The 16,445-nt window shown below is 50.7% G+C and overlaps 1 protein-coding gene across 3 annotated transcripts in view; it reads left to right on the top strand.

Moving 5' to 3' along the window:
- Positions 1-16,445, top strand: part of DAAM1 (dishevelled associated activator of morphogenesis 1) — a 98,220-nt gene that overhangs the window by 27,184 nt on the left and 54,591 nt on the right. For all 3 annotated transcript variants that reach the window (XM_054827662.1, XM_054827660.1, XM_054827661.1), the window contains exon 3: positions 11,854-12,077. In XM_054827662.1, the coding sequence (XP_054683637.1) occupies positions 11,895-12,077 (183 nt within the window). In that variant the 5' untranslated portion in view covers positions 11,854-11,894. The remainder of the gene's footprint in view (positions 1-11,853; positions 12,078-16,445) is intronic.

Here is a 16,445-nt window from a genome sequence, read left to right as displayed (position 1 = left end):
GGGAACTAGCTGCTGGTAGGTGGGTCCTACGTGGGTGTGTGAGAACCTTGCATCACCTTATGTCTCCCGGGAGGAGGGGAGAGACCCCGAAAGACCAGCCACCTACTTCCCTGCAGGGATATGATGGGGTGCAAGCATGACTCAACGTTCATTGTGTTCTTGGTGAGCTGCCAAATGTTTGCATATCTGCCTGGCTTTTACTGGTAGGTGTCAATACTTTTTTCCACGCCTGGTTTTTGTTCTCTGCTTTCCACCAGAGCTTGAATTCTTTGCAGTGTTGTGGTTTTTCTTTATTTCTATTTTTTTTTCTCTATTTAGTGCCTTAGTAAGAACACAGCTGAAGTACGGGGAGCCCAAACTAAACCTGTCTATTACGCATTACCCGATTAGACGCCATGGTAATAAGCATTTGAATCTAAAGCTAGATTAGGCAGGGAGCAGTCTGGGGCTGGATTTGCATAGCACGCATTCCTTTTCCATATGACGTGTTGGTAAATCTACTGAAAGTGAATTTATAAAGAGCCAGTGTGCTTCAAGTGTTGCTGTTGATGCATGGGTTGCTCCCCCCACGAGGCAGTCAGCTGGGTGAAAAATGCCTGTAATTGCCTGGAAGATGCTTTTTCTTCCCTCCTCCTGCTCTCACAGCTCACGTTGCAGTTGATGGGGATGGGTTGCTCTTGCCAGGTCTAAAACCCTGCATTAATGGGGTTTTGAAAGTTTTTTGTCTGTAGAGGGAGTTATTTCAAGGTGTTTTCTCTTCACTGGCAGTAGTGGAGTGAATCTGGAGTTTTCAGGTACCTTGTTCAAGCTTTTGCTGCAATGTTACAGGTCTTGTGCTGGAAAATGCTGTGAAGATTTGTTAGCCAAAAGCTATTTAATTTCCTTCCCCTGTGGACAGTCATGAGATTGCAGATGATCTCAAGGTCACTCTCCCTTTGAGGTATTTCATTAGCGTGTGTTTAGGACATCCTAACTGCAGTTTTAATTTGGAGTACTGAGGTACCGAGGTTTGACACAGAGGGACAATGTTTTTCAGGGTTTAGGGCAGTGGCTAGGCAGCAAACTCACAGGCTCTCTGTTGTAGGGAAAGCTTTGAGATGGAGGGTCTGGGTGTTGGAGGTTCTGGATGTTCTTGTTCCATTGTAGGGAGGGTTTAAGATGGGTGTGTTTGTGCTAAGAGCTGAGCAGAAAACAGCCTTACCCAGCCCCTTCTCATGGCAACCTCCATCTCATGGTGAAGCGTACGGCCCCGATACCTTTGGGTGTCTGAGCAGAGCTGCTCTGTCGTTGCGGCCCCTGAGCTAGAAAGCACCATCATCACTGGCTTGGCTTCGCCCTTTTTATTGTTAGGGGTTTGCTTAGCTGCTTCAGATGCCCAGTGAACATGACTTGCTCCACTTGAAGCCTTTGCTTGGCTGGCTTGTGACCCTCGTAGCGTAGGCTTGAGGAAGCATGAATGGAGGAATAAGGCTCAGCTCACTGGGTTTCAGGCTTGGTTAGACCTGCTGGGCCCAGCTTCGTTATCAGTGGTGTTGTCTGGGCCATGCTGAAAGATCTGGTGAGCTGGTTAATAGAAAGCTTCCTCTGCAAGAAGCTTACTCACAACCTCCAGTGCTAGAGCTGTTTCAGCTTCAAAGCTCCTAAAGGAGTGTGTTTTGGGGTGTTGGGGATGCACTTTCTCACTGGGGAGCTGGGCAGACCTGATGTCAGTCAAATACATCGCCATGAAGCCAAGAAAGGAGGTGAGCTTTGAAGGAATGTCACGAAGGTGCTGATCACCGAAAGTACCATGAAGCCTTGCCCAGGTAGCAGATGCGAGGACCTCTGCAAGGTCTTCGTCTTCCTACCACCACCAGGACTCAGGAACCCTCAAAGAGGTGAAGTTCTCCGTTGCTTCAAATTGTGAGTAAACAGGACTGGTGTCAATGGGGAGAAGTACTTTCACTTTGCTGGCCAGAGTGGTGGACTCCAACCCCAAGCAAGAAGTCATCGGCAAAGAGTTGTGAGCTTGGAAAGGGCCAGGAGCATCAAGGACTCATTTGAAGACTTGGGAAGGCAAGTGGAAGTGATGGTGTTGAACCATGGAGCATCTCTGCAGAGATCACAGTGGACACACAGAAAGGAGCTGGTGGATGGAAGAGAGCAGAGCGCGGTGCTGTACCTCAAACAGAAATTGTGGCTTTCTGATCTGTGTCGGGCCTGCGGTGAGGCTGGGAAGGTACATCTGTGCTTCTGGGTGCGTCTGGAGTGTGGTTAGTCCCAAATATACAAACACCCAGACTGCCCTCCTGCAGCAGATGAGATTAAATTAAAAACTTCAAACACAGTTATCTTCTCTCAGGGTGTCTGAGCCTCTCAGGATCCCCTTGGGTCACTTTTCCAAGCAGTTCTTTGCCATTGCGAGACTAGTATTTTATTAATTTTTTTCTTTTTTTAATGAAAAGGGAGATCATTATATAAATATCTACAGGGATGGGAAGTCTGTATTGCAATTTGTGGCAGGTACAGTGTGAAAACCTGCAAAGAAGAGAAATCCGCTTCTGTATGTAGCCCTGGCAGGGAGGTGGCCGCTGTCGCTGTGATATTGCATCTTCAAGGGAGGTTTCCTCACTGGAACATTTGCTCCAGCGGGGTGGAGAGGGTCGTTTTTTAAGCAGCATATAGAGATGGAGGCAGGCAGGATGCGTAAAGCATTGGGGATGCTACAGATGCCCTGTTTGGGCTTTGAAATATCTGGGGAAAAACAGATTTGGTTAAATCAATGGACAAAAGAAAAACTAAAAATCCTGTGCATGTACTTAGTGTGTTTAAATTTGGTTTGTATTGACGCTGCTGATGCTGATACCTTCCTGGATTAAGCATTAAAATAGCCTCTATTGATTTTTAAATGCATCCCCTTGGGATGTCCACCGGACGGGTGTTTCCCCTCTGGATACTCCTGCCATGGAAGAGGGACCTTCCTTTGGTCCATCCCTGGCAGCGATGGGTCAGCCAGCTTCGGAGTGAGCCCTTCCTTTCTCCCTGCCATCGGTGGGAGGCAGAATCGTTAGGCAGTTAAAATTATGTGCCTCTGTTAAGCAGGGTCCTCTGAATTGCAGGTGGTGGGTTTGAGCAGCTCTCCAGGGAAACCTGAGTCCCGCTGTCCTGTGGCATGGGGTGGCACAGCTCCATCCTGGTCAAAGAGGGGCTTTTCCCATAAGCAACATCATGCTGCATCTACATTTAAAAAAAAAAAAAAATCAAGCTTTCCAATTAGTCTTGCCTGCTGTGCTCGCCTGCTTTTCTTCATTATGTTTAAATGCAAACAGTTTTTTAGTGTAATGTGATAAAAATTACTGCTTTTTTCCCAGGCTGAGTGGGAGCAGGCATCATGTTGAAGCTGTTGGGATCGCATTTTGCATGATGCAAGCTCACACATATTGCTTTTCAGCGTTCATCTGCTGAAGCATGGGGAGGTATTAGTGTCGTACTGGAAGGAAAGCAGCCGGCAGGCCGTTTCTTCCATCAGACACATTTATCAAGGAATTCTTAACCCCAGGTTCATGCTTTAGGGGGAAAAATCACTGTGGATTAACATCAGGATTTACAAATTTTTAAAGGGAAATCAGCATTGCAGATGGGTAGGCCAGCTGAGAGATCTGACAAATGTGTTTTGTTTGCTTTGGGCACTTTCTGGACTACAAGTTTAATGATATCTTGAGGTTTAATGATATCTACCCACCAGGGTCCCTGTTAGGAAGGACTCCTATTTACAGCAGCCTCCACCCAGTTTCCATTTTGAAAGAGAAAAAAAACAGCTTGCTACACACCACAAGCTGCATAAACACCAGTGGTTCCAGTAGCCTCACCTTAAGTATGGATAATCCTAAAAATCTCCAAACGCAACCCAAAACTAGTCTGTTGGGACTCAGGTGGTAGCTCCTTGTTGCCTCGCCGTGGTGGTGGCCCCACGGCAGACATCGTGTTGACGGACTGGAAGCATCTGCTGCTGAGCAACTTGGAAACTCCAGTTTGCAAAGCCAAATTAATTAAGAGGCTTTAAGAGAGGAAAAACCTGCCTGCTTTCCCCCTCGGTTTTATACTCAGAGAGCCTGTCTCGCCCTGGGGATTACTGCTCAAATGGGGAGCAGTGAAATGGAAAGCTCAGCAGTGAGGCTTTGCATACAATAAATCAAAGTCACAGCCCAAATATTCATTGGAGGAGCAGGGCTTGAGGCTGGGGGGGGGAGGAAAAAGGGGGAATTAAAATAAAGGAAGGTTTTTATTGAACTATTGTTCTCCAGGAAAAGGCTAATTGGCAAACAAATATCCTCCTCCAGTGGGAAATGCAGCTCCTCTCTCCCCGCTTGCCAGGCTGTTGAGTTCTTATTGACAGAAGCTTTGAATCGTCAAAGGGAGTAGTTGGAGCAGGGAGTGATCTCGGAAATGAAGCAGCTTAAATCCACTTCCTTTTGGATGGAGAGGGAAATGTTGAGGGGGGAGGTCTCCTTCCAGCAGCTGGGCAGGGAGGTGGTCCCAACGCCCGTCGCGTCAGGAGGTTTCTGATCACTGAAGCTGCTCTTCCTGGCTAATTAGATGTAACTTATGGTACACTGGTGTGGGCTTCACAGCTCGGTATTATCAGCCTCCTGGAGGTGTTTTGTGCTTTGCATGAGCATTTTCCTCCAATTGGGACCAAAACCAGTGATGGAAATGGAGTGAGGCTGGATATTGGCTTGTGCTGGGTGATGAGGATGGAGGAGAATACTCACCCTGGGATGCTCGGCGGTGCTGTAGCAGCCCCCTGAGCTGCCCAGGGGATCTTGCATCCCTCTCTTGGCTGTTTTTGGCCTTGACGGCTGCCCGGCCAAGGTTTGGCATTGCCTAGCCCAGACATCTGCAGTGCTGTGGGGCCAGACACCCGCAAAGCCTCCTTGAGAGAGACTGGGTTCAAATGGCAAAGAACAACTTTTGTGGGGGTCTTCTCTGCAAGGCTGCGGGCTTTCAGGAGAGCTGCAGGTCGGCGTTAATCCCTCCCCGTGCATGACCTTGGTCTCTGCCCCTCTGTGCCCCACCACAATGCAGTGCCGGCAGCTGCCGCCATGAAACGAGCAGAGTGAGGGGAGCACTGGGAGGAACGGCCCCTCGCGTCACCTTTCCTTTCTGATGGGTTCTTCTGTGCTGCCTTTTGAAGCTGGGCCAGGGCACGAGGAGGGCAGGGAGATGCTCCAGCATCCTTCCTGGAGAACCCCACGCCGCCTCCGCCTTTCTGGGAAGTCTCCTGTCCTTTCAGGCTTAACCCGTCTCCGACAAGTGGTGTGCCTGGGTTTCAGGATGCAAATCATTCAGGCCATTTAAGGGAGGAATATGCAAGTGGGAAAGTATTTCTTCCTCCCACCACGACTCCACCCCGCTTTTTGGTTTGCTAAAGAAGGACCACAAATCCGCCTGGCTGTTGGAAAAATGGCATGCGTGCATTTGTAGAATTGGGTCGGTTAGCACCCTAGTGAGTATTAAAACATTTATATATATTAATATAGGTTCCCAAACTGGGTCTTGTCTGTGGTTCCACACTTGTTGTCCTTGTTCCTGAAAAAAATGGCATTTGCCTGAGCTGATCTGCTGGAGCTCCTGTAAGAAGCGGTCTGTAGCGGTTTAGAGGATCTGGCGCTGGCGCTCAGCTCATCACCGATTAAGTTCACCCTTTTAATGGAGAACTCATGACCTCCTTCGGTGTTACTGTGCCGCTCGCTGTCTAGCTGACTGGGAAACTTCCAGCAGTGTTTGAGTTTTAACCCTCAAAAAGTAAACAAAGTGTTACTCCAGCAGCATCTTCCCTGTTTGGATTCATCTGTGCACTGAGCTGTGCAGGTCTCTGTAACCGCAAGGGTTGAAGGGCTGTGCGGGCGTCCCGGGGGCACATGATGGATGCTGCAGCATCTTCTCCTTGGACCCAGGCTTACCTCCATGCCCTGGGACAGACATGGTCCTGCAACACGCTGGCAACCATCCGTTGCTCCGGACTTTTGCTGGCTTGCCAAACCGAGCGGCACTGCTCTGAGGATTGATTTCAGCTGGAGAGCACTAAGGCACATCCCGTCTCACCCTGCTGTGCACCGCCACGCTCTTCCTCCCGAAAACTGGATTGCAGAGTCAACAGCGCGTGTGCTTCCCTTGGCAGGGAGCTCACTCGCGTGCTGGAGAGGCGACTTGCAAGCCGGACTGTGATACTCTTACACTGCGATTGAAGGTGTTGCTCTTTTCCCTGAGTAGCATCATCGATGCATGCAGACGTGTACAAAAAAGTCTCTCCCAGCACTTTTGCTGCTTGCAGTAGGTGTAAATTTTGTTTAGGTGGAAAAAGGAAGACTTTTTGTGGGGTATTACAAATTTGTGAGACTATTTTTTTTTTCACCGGTGACCATGTAAGTGTTTACTGGTTCTAGTGAATAAACTGGTTTAATTTTTCTTGCTGAATTTCACTATCGAGGCCCCAAACCTCATCTGCCCTGGAGCAGCGTAAAATGCCTTCTTGCGAGACAGCAGGCCCACATGTACGCTTCAGGTTGTGACAAATACCACAATAAAAGGAAAGAATACAAAGAGGAGGTGACACATTTTAGGCGAGCGCTGGGTTTTTGACAGTGCTAGCAGATGGGGTGCTCCAGGAGCGAGCTGAGAGCCTGCGACTGTGGCCAGCTCCTGCCAGCATCCTTTGGGTACCAGGCAGCCTGAGCAAGATTTGGAGATGCAAAACCCTCTTCGTTGAGTTCATGGAGTATAATGGGATTTCTGGGAAGGGGGAGGAGGATGTGGGGTAATTCAGGATTTGGCAGATCTATTTATAAATCCATGAAACCCAAGTCATTGAGATTTGCTTACGCTGAGAATTACAGCTCTTGTGATTTAGAGATGAGTCAGGCTCCTCCCGGCAGCTGATTTTCCTGAGGCATCACAGGAGGGGTCCTGAGCTCTGCCCCATCCCCTTTCACAGGCTGCTGTTTCATGGGCGGATGGAGGGGGAAAAGGCAATCGTGAAACAGTTTGAAGCTTTTTAGCCAAGTGTTTTGGGGGTTTTTTTCTCTTCTTGCCCATACGCACAAATTTCGACCAAACACAAACATTCCTGTGTACCTTGAGCCTGAAAACAGCTTTACGCCAAAAAAAGGGTCATTTTGGAATTGTGCATGGGAGCTCGTGGCCAAAAAGTCATCTTGGTTGCTTTTAACAGGAATGTCACCATGCGCAGTGCAGGGTCCATGCTGGAGGTGCTGGTGACTGGCTCAGGACCTCCGGGCTTCTGCGTTGGAGGGAAGGTGGCTCCTGCCTGGGGGAAGGCAATCCTGTTTCTTAGCTTTTCATCCACACAAGGGATTGATTTCAATTTATATATTTTTTTTTTTTAATTCAATAGCACTTGGGTCCCCCTCATTAAAAAGGGTTTCTTTGCTCTGGCTTTGGTGCACATATGAAACAGAGCAGCGCCTCCTACTCTGAGGACAGGGAAGAGCCCAAACACTGCTGCCTGATCGGATGGGCAGAGCACCATACGCATGTTTCGGAGGGCTCATGATCAGGACCAAACCCGAGAAGAGGCTGGGTTAGCGAACAGAGGCAAGGAGAGTGCCGGCTGTCTTGGATCCGTAAAGTGAAAAATCAAAACACGTCCAGGGAAGGCTTTGCTGTTTCTCAGGGGATGCCTCAAATGTACAGCTGGTCTGAAAAGTGCTGTGAGAGCATCTAGCTTTTATTGCTGTGGAGGTCTAGATGTGACATATCGTTGGAGGAAAATAATCTAGAATTGTTTGTTTAAAAAAATGATGCAAAGTAATTAGCGGGCTTGATGTGCACCTCGGCGCTGCGCTGTGCGCTGGGTGTTACATGCATGGGGAGAAGCACCGAGGGAGGGTGCGCCATTGCTCAACAGTGGGATGGGACAAACGGGGTGCAATGTGCAGGATGCCAAATTTCTGCCTTCTACGTGCTGTAAAAAGTGGTGCGGGACACCTGGCTCTAGCACTTGGCGAGGGTGATGGTGTCTTGTAAAACTGTCCACCAAGGCCACGCACCTCCCAGCCGTTGCCAGCCAAGGAAGTCACTTTGCAGTCATGGAAGAGAGTCAGAAAATTTCCATCAGTCGGGAGCATCCCAGGCTGGGGTGGGAGGATGAAAAGCTTGGTGTGGCCCAAGATGCCGAAATCGGTCAGGGCTCGGCAGAGATGATCAGTGAGCATTACTGCACTTGCACAAAAATATTCTTCCCCTTGTGCAATGTGCTGAAATAAAGCTCCCTGTTGAGAAAGAGCTCGCTCGGGATCTTGCATCCTTCTTTTGGGAGGGACAGGAGAGGAGCCAGACAAACAGCACGCTAATATTCATATTTGAGGATTTAGCTCCTAGGTTCTGGGCAGGTTTGGAGGCGGGTGTGAAGAGGAGCATGCACGCTCCTTTGCATGCGTTTGTACCCTTGCTGGGTATTTTTAGGCTACAGACCGCAACGCTGCAATGCCGGTGCTGGCTTTAAACCAGCTTGTTGGGGCATCGGTCACAGACAGACTTTGGCGGCATGCTGCTCCATGCGGGCTAATTTAGCTTGCCGAGGAGGCTGTTGAATATGCAAGCAGTAATTGCTGCTCTCATTTCCTTAAAGCAAGGGCGGAAGCAACACTGGGGTCCAATTTTCTCCTAATGACTGATTTCATTTAAGTACTGCTCAGGGCGATGTTGTCTTGATCCTTTTTTTTAGGGCTGGGAAAAACAACAAAACTCGTCTCTCTGTGCATCGCTGAGCTGCAGCCTGAGGCCTCTGTCCTGTGCAGAGACCCTGGCTGGTCTCGGTGGCACACGTGGGCTAAGCTCCTCCTCCTCCATGTCCTCCTCTCCCTGGGCTTCCAGGCTGGGCCCATCACACACACGTTTCCACCCTCGTTTCTGTGAAAGCAAAGTTGTTTGGGAATGATTCAGCTCCATCAGTCCTGCCTTGGGATTTGGGGTTTGGCTAGAAGTTCCCTCAATGACCCTTCCCACCCTATCTTCCCTGACTCTGTACGTACAGGGGCAATTAAACTTAATTTATTCTGGCCTGCTCAATAGCGAAGGCCAGAAGGCACCATTAGATCGCAATCTGACTTAAATTTATTGATCTAATTAACACTCAAAGGTATAAATAGGAGGTGGGAGCAGGACACTTAACATGTGGTGCTGTGTGGAACTGGTCCTTTCTGCTCTCCTTAACGCAACCTGCCAGGTTGCCGGGGCTGTCAGTTCTTCTCCGTGAATAATAGATTTCTGTAGGATTTGCAGGGAAGGAGAAGGCTGCGTAGCTGGACTTTGTTCTGATGATGCAATCTGCGCTGTCTGCAGCTCCTCACGACCTGCCAGGGAGCTGTGTTTTGACTTTGATCCATCACGTCAATGAATATTCATCAGCCTTCTAAAGGTTTAATGCTATTTGCCTGGTAGCTAACACGTTCTCTGTCTAACCCTTTTTAGCCTTGGTTGCTAATAACCTACAGCCCACTCAGCCTGCACTGTAAGGTGGTTTGTTTTTTTAATTGTTTATAAATGAAAATGAGGAACCTCAATAGCTCCAAAGCTGGAAGCAGCTCAAAAATACCTTGTCTTGGTTGGTACATGACTGTCTGCTTTAAAACCCAAAATAGAATCTTGCCTTTTGGTCTGTCATTCAAACTCCTCGTAAAACATCGTCGGGAGCGTGTATCTCTGAAGAGCAGGCGTTGTTCTGATAAAAGCTTTCTGTACATTTTTGCAAGCCCAAGTCAGAGCTTGTACATAGCAGCAGGTTTCAAGAACGAGGTTGACGTGGTGTTGAAAAGGGGATGAGAAACACCCCGTGGAAGGGGAGAATGGGTCCGTTTGCTCGAGACAGGCTGCAGGAGCAGGAGCAGGCCCTGCTCTGGGCACAGCGTGGCTGTACCCATGGTCTTGGCATGACCAAGTGACCAAACTTTGCACAGCTGAGGATGTGCAGGTCAGGACCGAGCTCGTGCGCCAGGCACTTGGGCAGCCACCAGCATCTCCCTCCGCACCCTGCTCCTTGTGGCTCTTCAAAACCCAAACTGGCAACGTTTTCCTTCGTGTTGGAGGGGACGGAGGTCTGTGTACCTTTGTTTTCTTGTTTCCCTCCCTCCTTTAGGAACGAAACTCCCCAGCAGGTCCCAAACCCCTCCTAACACCGAAGGGATGCCAGCAGGCTGCTAATGGATTTGCTGCGGTGCTGGCTGCTGGGGAGCTGCGATGAGAGAGATTTCATGGCAGCTGAAATTCCTCCAGTGGCTGCATTTGTCTACATACAAGATGCTAAATGCAAAATGAGATTTGGGGCTCTTTGAGAAGGGGGGGAGACCCCCCAGACTGGGCACAGAGCCGTTGCACAGCCTGGGATTATCCTGCATGAAGACCCAATAACTGTTTCCCATCGTTCATGGTTCAGCATATGATTACACCATGTGCTAAAAACATGCCATCAACGATCATTTCAATGGTCGGATCCTCTGTGAAAGTAATGTGAGTAGAGCCTGAAATTTCTGTAAGGTCCCTATTTTGAGAGGACAGTGCTTGCCATGCAAGCGGTGGTGCAGGGTCCGACCCCATGTCTGCCCCCAACCTGTCTCTGGTGCTGTCTCTCTGGGGGCACAGAAGCTGTTTATCTGGGTGTATAAATCCGTAGTTAGAGGGGAATGGCTGGCTCCAGGGAGATCAGACACTTCTCTCCAAATGCTGACCTTTTTTCCCAAGTCTGTTCGTAGCTTTGTTAATAAATCTGAGTCATCCATATTTCAAACCTTCTGCATTAACCTTGGCTGTTTGTCCTGTCTCTTAACGTCTCGGCATCTTGTTTCACAGAGATAAAATGTGTGGGTGTGTGGTTTTATAAGACAAATGTTTAGGCTTTTTAAAAATTCTCTACTTTGCTGGCTGATTTTTCTCAATAGGGTGTTTCTCTGCCATCCTCATTCCTCGTAGGTGGCCCTCCTCTTGTATCATTGACCCAACAGTTCCAATTTTGGGGCAGTATTTGCCTAGTCCTTGCCATTATCAGTCGGGCAAGACACATCTCCTGCCCTGAGCTTTGCTCCCGATCTGAGTTTTAGAAATCAGCAAAACCGAAGCGACTGCCGGCGCGAACGATGCCCGACGTAAGCACTGCATAGGAAAGTCTGAGCTACCGGCACCGTGTGATTTTTATCAGCTGAAATCGTGTCTTGTAAATATTTACTGGAATTTCAAGTAGGGTTTATCTAATTAAAGCCAAGTAAAACTTTCCATGAAAAAGAGCCGCCCAGCCAGTGGATGTTTAGGGACACATTTAAGAGCTGGGGGGAGAATATAGGATATTTATTCAGCTCTGCTGCCGTCTGTGGCTTGGGGCATCCTGAGCCACATGAGGTCTTCAAGCACTGAGTCACCCGTGCTGGGGACCACGTACCTGGTGGCCCCGAGCACATCCAGCTGTTCCTGGCAGCAGCCTCCCAAATTTGCCATACCCCTGGCCAGACTGAGATGGGGGGCTGGCCTGGCTGCCACCGCACGGGGAAGTTGGTGGGGATTTGCTCTGAGGTTTTGAAGCGGTGGTGGGGGTCCAGGACCCTTCTCCCCATGGGGATGGTGGCGCATCCCACTGCCAGCTTCAGCACAAGGCAAGCAAATGCATCTTTTTAATTCACGTGGTCGTCAAGGTTGCCAGGACTGTAAATGTCAAATCTGAGCAGAAATATTTGGCACGTAAACCGTCTCCACTCTTCCCCTCCGTGCCGAGTGTGTGGGTGGCTTTGGTTCCTCCTCCCCTCGGCGGGATGGGAGCGCAGCGCTGCGGGGCAGCTGCTCGAGCCTCCTTTCTTCTCTTCCCTTCAGGATCTAGTGCCCAGGAGGGAGGGACGCAGAGGATTTTGGCCATGGCCCCAAGGAAGAGGAGCGGTCGGGGGATCTCCTTCATCTTCTGCTGCTTTCGCAGCAGCGACCACCCTGAGATCACATACCGGCTGCGCAATGACAGCAGCTTCGCCCTGCAGACCATGGAGCCCGCGCTGCCCATGCCGCCAGTGGAGGAGCTGGATGTCATGTTCACCGAGCTGGTGGTGAGTAGGATGCTTTTTATTTTTTTTTCCCTCTTTCTAGTCTCCCTAGGTTTAGTTTTGAGTTTTCAGGCAAGCTTTGGTGTCAAGGGAGCATCAGGGGCTGCTGTTGGGAGCAATTCTGCTCTGAACCTTGAGCTCTGCTCCTCACTGATGTCCTGCCAGTTTGGCATGGTTTCTTTTTCTTGTTAGAAAGCCTTGTTTTCTTACAGCAGGATTTGGAGGCTGGTCTGGCTTTGCGCACCTCCGGGTTGATGGAGGGGTGTCTGAACTGGTAAAGCAGGTTGTCCCCTGTAGGTGCAAAGTGACCTTGCTTGCTGGGCACTCTGCTTCCTTGGGTGTGGGCTAAATTGAGATTTGGAGAATCAGGATATTGTTTCTTTATCCTCAGTACCACAACTCTGAAAAACATGGATCAAAAAAAAAATCGATAACCGAAACCAGCTTTAATTTCCTCTAAGTGAAAACATTTTGGTGTGGTTTGTTGGATGGACCCAGAGTGCTCCACTTTGAGTTGATTCAGCAGTGAAATGGGGTTTCTCTATGGTGCTGTGATGCATAGAGGGAGCTGGGAGTCATGATGCTGATCGGTCACACCTCATGGCCCATTAGATACCAGGCAGCATGGTTTTGGTGAGCCAGGCCACTTGGTAAAGGAGAGCTCCAGGTTGTATTATTAGAGCCAGTTTTGCCCAAACGTCCTTCACCATGGGTGGGATGAGACGGCAGACTGGGACACCCAGCACAGCATGGCGGGGATGAGACATCCCTGCAGCAGGACCTCTTCCTGCAAAGAAGCAAAACACTGCCAGTCAGATTTGGTTTGTTCAGGTGGAGCAAACGCTTCTGTTCCATGTTTTTCTCCACTGATAACTTGGCCAAATCAGATTTTCCTGGGGAAATTCTTTCCCATGGAAAACTCCCACCGTGTAAGGGCTTGTTGCACTGCGGCTCGGCATCGCCAGCCGGGCTGAGGGAAGAATCTGCAGGTGCTCATGCACTGAAGCCCCATCATACCTGCATGCCCACGGTGGTTTCCTCAGCCCAGGATTTTCAAAGCATCTCCCCCAAATTCAGCCAGGTGCTTCATGCAGGGGCTGTGCCGCAGCGGACTGCTGTGCGCGCAGCGAGGCAGGAGCCCAGCGGCACTTGCAGGGACCAGCCAGGCCCAGGACATTCTCTGGTGTGGCCCTTCTGCTCTCTGTCCCTTGCTCCGTGCTGCTGAGATTTTGGGGTTTTTCCCCCCAGCCAAGGGTGAGAATAAGGCTCGGAGGCAGCTGCTGCTTCAGGGCACGCCGGCAGCAGGAGCTGTGCTGGCTCCCCAGGACTGAAGTCATATAGGGAGGGGGGACAGTGGGTGCCCACCGTGCCCCCATGCAAGCAGCTGCAACCCCCTGGCTCCCCAAAAAACCAATCAGGCACATCTCAACCCGAGCCAGCGCTGGGCAGGAGGGAGGGGGAAGCCGAGTTGTGCCCCGCGGGTGTGAGAGGGCAGATTCCCATTCGGGAGGAGTGAAGATGCAATTCCTCCCCTCCATTACAACAGCTCCTTCTTGCTCTCAGTAACCTGTTGGTGTCGGGTATTAAATTTCAGCATTAGTTAAATGGTTTGGAAAGTGTCCCACTGTTTCTGTATAAACCCACTGTGTAACATTTGGAAGAGAGACAGAGAAAGCACTCAGAGGCACTGGGCTGATTTTTACGCCTGCAGGAGCCCGATGCCACTCAGCCCGTCACGCTTGACCGTCCAGGGCGGGATGGCTTGTGCCCACTCTGTGGGACCAGGGCTCCCTCCAAAGTCCTTGGTCATCTTGGTCGATTGGGTTGAGGGAAGTCAAAGGGGCTGGAGGGGATCTGGAGGCATTGCCAGCTCGGGTTGGTCCTTGGCCAACTCTTCCCTTGCAGCTTAACAGTGACTTTTCTGCCCCGTTTGTTCCCATTAGGGACTCAGAGTGGCAGGGATGGAAGATTTCAGGCTTGGGACGGGCGGTATCTTTGGGATGTTGCAGCAGTGGGTTTGGTCACTGGGGTGGACAATCCTCCCACAGAGACCAACAATCCAGCAGGGTCCCTGCTCCACAGATCCCAGCCTGCTGCCTACATCAAAGGGCAAAAACTCTTCCTTTTTGGAGCCATCTCACAAAATATTCACTGGGCTTCATGTGTTTTTAAGTGTGTCTGTTCATCTGAGTCAGGAAACATCCACAGTGTGAGAAATCGGTGACTGTCCTGCACCAGCAGCAGAGGACGAGGGCCTGAGCTGCAGAGGGACTTGGAGCAGCTAGCTGCAAGGTCAGCTAAAGGCTCGATCTGCTCTCCTGGTGTGTATTTCATGGCCTGCTACGTGTTAGATGGACGCTTCTGATTTTAAGTAGAATAGTTCAATAGTTGAATAGTTAGGGGTTTCTTCTGTGGCTGTGCAAGTGTTTCTCAGGAAGAACAACAGGGAAACAGAGGATGGTGGGTTTTTTCACCTGGGGACAAACCGGAGCAATTAGGCTGTAAGAAATGCCTGATTTCCATCCCGGGCTGCAGGGACGATGCGCCCTGTCCCAGCCAGCGGTACGGAGCAGGCGACGGCTTTTCCCTGACGCAGGACAGATGCAGATGTTGTTCTGTGGTCAATGACTGATCACTGCTTTCTCCCGGAGGGACCTTTTCCCTTTCCCTTCCTTCCCCCTGGCCTGGGCTGAATGGGTTTTCATCGGGGTATTGTTGGGATGTCGCTCAAGCAGGCACCGGCCCCGGCTGAAAGGTTTTTCTTTGTCCGGTGTCCTGTCGGGGCTCCGGCCAGGCTCAGCCACCCAGGGAGGAGCAGGTGCTGGCAGGGAGGCGCAGACAAAAGCAGGGTATTTCAGCAAGATTTACTAATGTGCAGCTCCCTTGGCTGGGACAAGGCTTTGCAATTTCGTGCAGCTGTCCTTGCATCGACACCAGTGCATCCCACCGGCTCGGGCCAGCGTTATTTGGCTTGTGCGGCCCTGTGGTACCCACCAGGCAACATCCATCGGATTTAAGGAGTTTCCAGAGCCATTGGTCCTCCCGTAGGACACATCAGGAGGATCGCTGTGCTGTGGGGCTGCTCAGCCTCGGCGAGGGGGAATATCTGGGGCTGCACAAGCTGCCTGCGAACCAAAAGAACAAAGCTGTGCCATCTGCCACGGCTTCTTTCAAGAGGCTCCTGCGTATCCAGGCTAACAATACGTTTCTTCAAAGGCTGAAATCTTGCTTGCACGCTCAGAGAAAGCACTTGCAAAGCTCCCCATAATGGTGCCATATGGTAGATCTTGCCGTAACAATCCTCTCTATTTTCTGCCAGCAAGTAGACTTTCCACCAGATGGGTAAATGACTGATGTCCTTTATATCTGCCTAACACTCCTTGTCACTCTGAGCGTTTGTAACGAAACGCTCTGTGTGTGGTGGTGTGCATCGGCCCCGCAGGACATGCGCCGGGTGGGGGAGTGGAGGAAGGGGGGGATTGAATGCTTGCTCCAGGGAGGGCAGCGGGAGCCCCGGCACAACCCAGGACCCCTCACTGGCTCTCTGCCCGGTCAGGCAGGTCGCAGCAGCATCTCCGTCCCAGCAGTATGAGAGCGATGTTCCCGTGACTCCTAAGATCGCCTGGGTGCTCTGAGGAGCTGCTAGATCCAGCACAGCTTTGCACACCCCTGGAGCACGAGGTGCTCCCTCTCCCTGGTTCCGCACCTCGCTCCCAGCCTGCATCCCCGCCAGCGGAGGGATGGGCTCAGAGATGCTGCTCCAGCCACCTTTCAGCACTTGTCCTCCCAAATACCTGGGCTTTGAGGAAATTCCAGTTACTGGTGCCAATGGGGATCTTCACGCTTTTCACCTCCGACTTGTCTTTAGCAATGCAGAAGAAATTAGAGTAGCCTTTGTCTAGCCCTGAAACCCACCTGTGATGTGCAACAGCCCATTTTTAGCCTATGAAACCAGAGCAGGTAACCGTCCCGGGGTCCTTCCACCCAGACTCCAGCAGTCAGCAGGTCTTAGAGACCTGGGGAGGTGGTGCTGGAGGTGGGTGGCTGGTGGCTGTGCAGTGTCCCCAGTCCCCCGGGCTCAGGAGGGGTGCAGACCCTTGTGCAGTGTTAGTGACTGCCTTCACTGGGATCTGCTGGAGGGGAGATCCTCACACACAGTCTCTGAAGTGCTGGTCTTTATGTCTTCCCCTCCTGCGATGTGGAAGGCTGCTCCATCCCTCCCTGCTGCTTTATGAAGTAGTGGAAAAATGGGAGCCTGGGGAACAAAAAAAGGTTTCTGGCAGCTTACACGATTTATCACAGCGTTTATTTTTGCTGTACTTGGGGCAACTAAAGCATTTCTTCAGAGCCATTCTTTGGATGATATCTGTT

Source organism: Grus americana, chromosome 5, assembly GCF_028858705.1.
Source record: "Grus americana isolate bGruAme1 chromosome 5, bGruAme1.mat, whole genome shotgun sequence".
NCBI lineage: Eukaryota > Metazoa > Chordata > Aves > Gruiformes > Gruidae > Grus > Grus americana.
This window is presented reverse-complemented; position numbering and strand designations above follow the sequence as displayed.